At 39.7% G+C, this 5,304-nt stretch overlaps 1 protein-coding gene across 1 annotated transcript; it reads right to left on the bottom strand.

The window, feature by feature from the left end:
• Positions 1-4,070: 4,070 nt before the first annotated feature.
• LOC138908082 (uncharacterized) lies at positions 4,071-4,843 on the bottom strand. The gene is made up of 2 exons (XM_070198722.1): positions 4,768-4,843; positions 4,071-4,423 (listed from the first exon to the last, which is right to left on the bottom strand). Exons 1-2 carry the CDS (start codon positions 4,841-4,843, stop codon positions 4,071-4,073), a joined length of 429 nt encoding a protein of 142 aa, XP_070054823.1.
• Between the last annotated feature and the right edge of the window lie 461 nt (positions 4,844-5,304).

Below are 5,304 nucleotides of genomic sequence, written 5' to 3'. Positions count from 1 at the left end.
CGGGAGTTCCAACTATCCTGATTTATTTCTATCTTAGTCACCGTATGATCGGCATGAGTTCGATCCCAACCTGATCGAATAGGCCCAATCCACGAGGTGCCACTCGCTTTATGGTTCGCAGCGCTCATGTATCATACCTTAGCCTGGCTAAGTAAATTCTCAGCAAGGAGACTCTCGGCTCACGTTCTCCCTGCATTGGCACAAGTAGTTTCAGGAAGTCAACGCCTTGGTCAGGACCCTCGGCCTAGACGATGACCCCTTCTTAGAATAGAGGATACTCCCAAAAATCTTTTCTTTCTAAAACTTCTTCTTGTGACTTTTCACGTCTAAATCGTTTATATATACTCATAATGGCATCCTTAAATGTAAAGCACGACATAAGAATGAAATAAACATTCAACAATATTTCTAAAGATTCTTGCTTCTTCATGAATTTTGTTTTTCAACATGAAAATGGCATATAAGAATTACACAAAAATCTGATAATTTAAGCACATATATCAGAATAAATCATCTAAACTTTAACTAGAATAATTCTAAACTAATAGGTACTCACTCACTCCAATTAAGTACATATTAACTATTTTAAGCAATTCATCAAACATCTATATGCGTGATTTTGTGAGTTAAACCACTTTAGTAAAGGGTTATATCAACTCACCTCAAAACTCCTCGAGCTAACACGTAGGCCCCAGTCTAATTTATACCCGTCAAATAATTGATTCTACAACAACCACTGTATTTTAATTAATTTTAAAGTTTCATACCTAAATATGGAATTTACTGTTGATACAGAGAAAGAAGGGAATTAACTATCCAATTCTTATACTGTAGGATAATTGAGAATAGGAAATTTTTTATACCTGAGTTTAGGAACTAGTGATTTGTGAAGAAACCCAAAACTTCCGTGACCTGCGTGATTAAGCAGCCTCTGTTTCGTGGCTCTCTGTTTCGTGAGCGAACAGAACTTTCGTATAAGGCTTTTTCCTTCTGCCTTTTGCGTGAATGACTGAAACCCATTGTTTAAGGCTTTAATTTAAGCCTTTTGCCTTCCCATTTTATGGGTTTTAGGCTGGCCTCCATCTTTTTTGTTATTTTGACCATTTTGTTTTGTTTTAACTTAACTAATAATTAATGATACCCACATTTAATAATTAATAATATTAAAATTATTAATATTTCCCTAATTGTATATTAAATTATTTTTAAATAGAGAAGTAACTCAAAGTCAATGACCATGGTTTAAATCCGTAATAACAGTATAATTTTTATGCACTCAAGGCAAGATTTAAAAAAAATTAAATTCTATAATTAGCGTGTGTTAAAACTTTTATAGATTTGAGGCACGCATAACTGATCATTCAACTTCAAAACTCCTTCACTTTCTAGAATGAAAGCGGTGATTTCTTTCTTTCTGACTCCTTCTTTTAACTTCACTAAGTACGAATCTTCATCTTCTTTAGCCTTGACGTGCGCAACAAGAGAGGATTGCGCTAAGGCATAAGCAGTTATACCTCTTTCTCCGGTCTCATCCAATCTAATTTCATCATTTGCCAGTTTTTGAATTTCTCGACCCAAAGTTCGCATTTGTACTGCAAGATGGGCCAGGACACCCATTGACTTCCTACTAAGTGCATCTGCTACCACATTAGCTTTGCCCGGGTGATAAAGGATATTGATGTCATAATCCTTCAATAGCTCGAGCCACCTTCTCTGTCTCAAATATAATTCTTTCTGCTTGAAGATATACTGGAGGCTTTTGTGATCTGTAAAGACTTCAGAATGCTCGCCATAAAAGTAGTGTCGCCATATCTTTAATGCAAACACCAATGCTGCAAGCTCCAAGTCGTGTGTGGGGTAGTTTTTCTCATGATTCTTTAACTGTCTGGAAGCATAAGCAATAATTTTTTTATCTTGCATAACAACACAACCAAGACCAACTCTGTAGGTATCACAATACACTGTGAACCCACCCAAACCTGTCGGCAAGGTTAACACAGGTGCAGTGGTCAACCTCTTTTTTAACTCTTGAAAACTCTGCTCAAAAGCGTCTGACCACTAGAACTTAACTGCTTTCTGAGTCAATTTAGTTAATGGAGTAGCAAGTGAGGAAAATCCCTCTACAAACCTTCTATGGTAGCCAGCTAAGCCCAAGAAACTCCTGATTTCGGTTGGCGTTCTCGGCCTAGTCCAGTTCTTGACTGCTTCTGTCTTCTGAGGATCTACTTTTATGCCTTCACTAGATACCACGTGGCATAAAAATGCCACTAACTGCAACCAGAACTCATATTTTGAAAACTTGGTATAAAGCTCATTCTCCTTCAAGGTCTGCAAGGCTATCCAAAGGTGTTTTGAATGATCTTCCTTGCTCTTAGAGTATACCAAAATATCGTCTATAAACACGATAATAAAGGTATCAAGGAATGGCTTGAAAACTCTGTTCATGAGGTCCATGAATGCAGCTGGAGCATTTGTCAACCCGAAGGACATCACTAGAAATTCATAGTGCGTGTAGCGAGTTCTAAAGGCTATTTTAGATATATCCTCTTCTCTGATTCTCAACTGCTGGTACCCGAACCTCAAGTCTATCTTTAAAAAGTACTTTGCACCCTGAAGTTGATCAAATAAATCATCAATTCTTGGCAGTGGGTACTTGTTCTTAATGGTAACTTTATTCAACTGCCGATAGTCGACACACATTCTGAGAGACCCATCTTTCTTCTTGACAAACAGGACCGGGGCACCCCACGGTGAAACACTTAGCCTGATGAAACCCTTGTCATGAAGGTCTTTCAATTATTCTCTCAACTCATTAACTTCTGCTGGATCCATCTTATAAGGAGGTATAGATATGGGCTGAGTGCCTGGCATGAGATCAATGCCAAAGTCTATGATCCTTTTGGGAGAAAATCAGGGAAGGTGATCTGGGAAAACTTCTAGGAATTCTCTAATAACTGGCACAGACTGGAGAGTTGGTGGTTCTGATTCTGCATTAATGATGTGAGATAAATAGGCAAGACACCCACTTGCCGATTATTTGTTGTGCCTTAAGGTAAGAAATAAACTTACCTACAAGCGATGCTGAAATACCCTTCCAATCTTAGACGTCTTCATTTGGAAATTAGAACCTGACTATCTTGGCATGACAATCTTACATGGCATAGCAGGAAGACAACCAATCCATACCCCTGATCACATCGAAACCCACCATTTCTAACTCTATAAGATTCGCCTTGGTGCTGCGACCTTGGACTGAAACCATACAACCTCTATAGACTCTTGTGGCTTCCACTGACTCGCCAAATGGAGTAGACACTAGGAATGGCTCACTAAGTTCTTCAGGTTCTAGCCCGAGGTTAATTGCAAAGTATGGAGTCACGTATACCTATAATAACTTCTGCATATGCCTCTGCACTCTGACAATCAAGTGTAGAAAACAAACGGGGTTGTCCCCCTCCCTGAATAACTTGATCTGCATCTCTGCCAACTCCATGCCCGGCCTGATTATGAGAACCATGAGCGTGAGGTGGTGCAACTGTAGTAGCTGAGGAACTAGAAGGACAAGTTGATCCCCCACTGAAATTACATCGCAACTTTGGGCAGTTGGCCATTATATGACCAATGTCTCCGCAATGACAACAACCGTGAAACCCAAGCTTGCACTGAACTGAATGTTGCCGCTTACATATTCCACAAAGGCCTTGTTGTTGTCAATGTTGCTCAGCATGACTCTGTCTATGTGAGGATAATATTCTAAAATTCTGATTTTGACGAGACTGGTTTCCATAACTCTGAGTACGTCTGAAGGAAGACCCAACACCTGACTGATGACTGGACTGAGCTGGTGCTAATGAATCCTTATTGGAGGAACCCCTTCTACCTCCGCTTGATGTACCATTAAACCCGCCCGTTATCCGGGCTTTCTTGTTATGCTCATTTTTCTCTCTCCTTTGTTGTCTGTCTTTTTCTAAGTGCTTGGCGAATCCCACAACATAGGAGAAAGCTGTCATTCCTACTGCTGTAGTTGAGGTCGTATGCTTAATGTAGTAAGACAAACCGCCAACAAACCTTCAGATCTTTGCTTTTTCTATCTTAACCATGTGAGGAGCATGCTTAGCCAAACTTATGAATTCCATGTAGTACTCTTGCACACTTTTATGCCCTTGCTTGAATCGCTCGAACTCTGTAGCCTTAGTTTCCCTATCCTCTTCTGGTTTAAAATTAGCCATGAAGGCCTCTTCAAATTCTTCCCAAGTAGGAGGACCATCATCTTCATCTCTTTCCTTTTCCCACATCTCAAACCAAGCGCCGGCCACATCTCTAAGCTTGTAAGCACCCAGCTCCACAGCTTCATCATCAAATGCCTTCATCCCTCGGAGGGCTTTCTTAACACCCTTAAGCCACAACATTGGATCTTCATCAACTATAGTACAACAGAACAATGAAGGACTCAACATTAAAAATTTATTCACTCTTGAGGACTCAAAAATATTCTGTCTATTTGATTGAGATTGAATCTCATCTCTTCTCTCCTTCTGGTTAGCCATGAAGCTTTAAACATCTTCATAGCATTTTTGACAACATTAAACATCTGACCACCTCTGAAGATATAGCTGTCTGAGTCAGAGCTGCTGTTGGGGGGTGGCACTGGATCCTGAGATACTGGCTCATCATGCTCCACTCCTTCTTTGTGTTCAACTCAGGGTACTTGAACCCCATTTGTGGATTTACCCTTCCTTTTATGAGTTGAAGCCTTCTTAGTTCTACCTTGAGCCACAATAGTCGCAATAGTTTCTTGAGTAGCATCATTAGTGTCGGTGTCAGAGTTGCAAGTACGAGCCATTTCTGCGAGTTTTGGAGAAACGAATACATTAGATAATTTCTTAGAGGTAGGCTCTACTGCACGATCTAAAGTATGAAAATATGAGACTTTTCCTAAATGCCGGTAGCCTCCTATTTATAAGTATGGCGCGCTTCATACCCATAAATAAGACTCTATTGTCACGGCTTCATAGACCCCTAGGACTCCATAAACCAGAGGCTCTGATACCAAGTTTGTCACGACCCATTTTCTGAACAAGCTATGACCGGCACCCGATCACTAAACTTGACAGAGCGAACCATCTGCACTTATTAAATCTATTATAACTTCAAACTTTATATGCAACAAGGCAATACTTTAACCAAATACTTTTAATTAATTGAAATATCTAGAATAACCCAACCATAAGACTTTATTCGTAGTAACCATTGAAATACTGCTAAGTTATTATCAAAAATATCTGAATCTTAACCCATCGACTG

Source organism: Nicotiana tomentosiformis, chromosome 1 (assembly GCF_000390325.3).
Source record: "Nicotiana tomentosiformis chromosome 1, ASM39032v3, whole genome shotgun sequence".
NCBI lineage: Eukaryota > Viridiplantae > Streptophyta > Magnoliopsida > Solanales > Solanaceae > Nicotiana > Nicotiana tomentosiformis.
The sequence above is the reverse complement of the archived record's forward strand: the minus strand, read 5'-3'. Positions and strand labels throughout refer to the sequence as shown.

Excerpts from the sequence above, each read along its gene's own strand:
- LOC138908082 (XM_070198722.1), bottom strand. The coding sequence starts at position 4,843 with ATGGCTCGTACTTGCAACTCTGACACCGACACTAATGATGCTACTCAA. Across the intron at positions 4,424-4,767 it reads TGCGACTATTGTGGCTCAAG|TTGATGAAGATCCAATGTTG; the intron begins GTAGAACTAAGA and ends GTTGTACTATAG.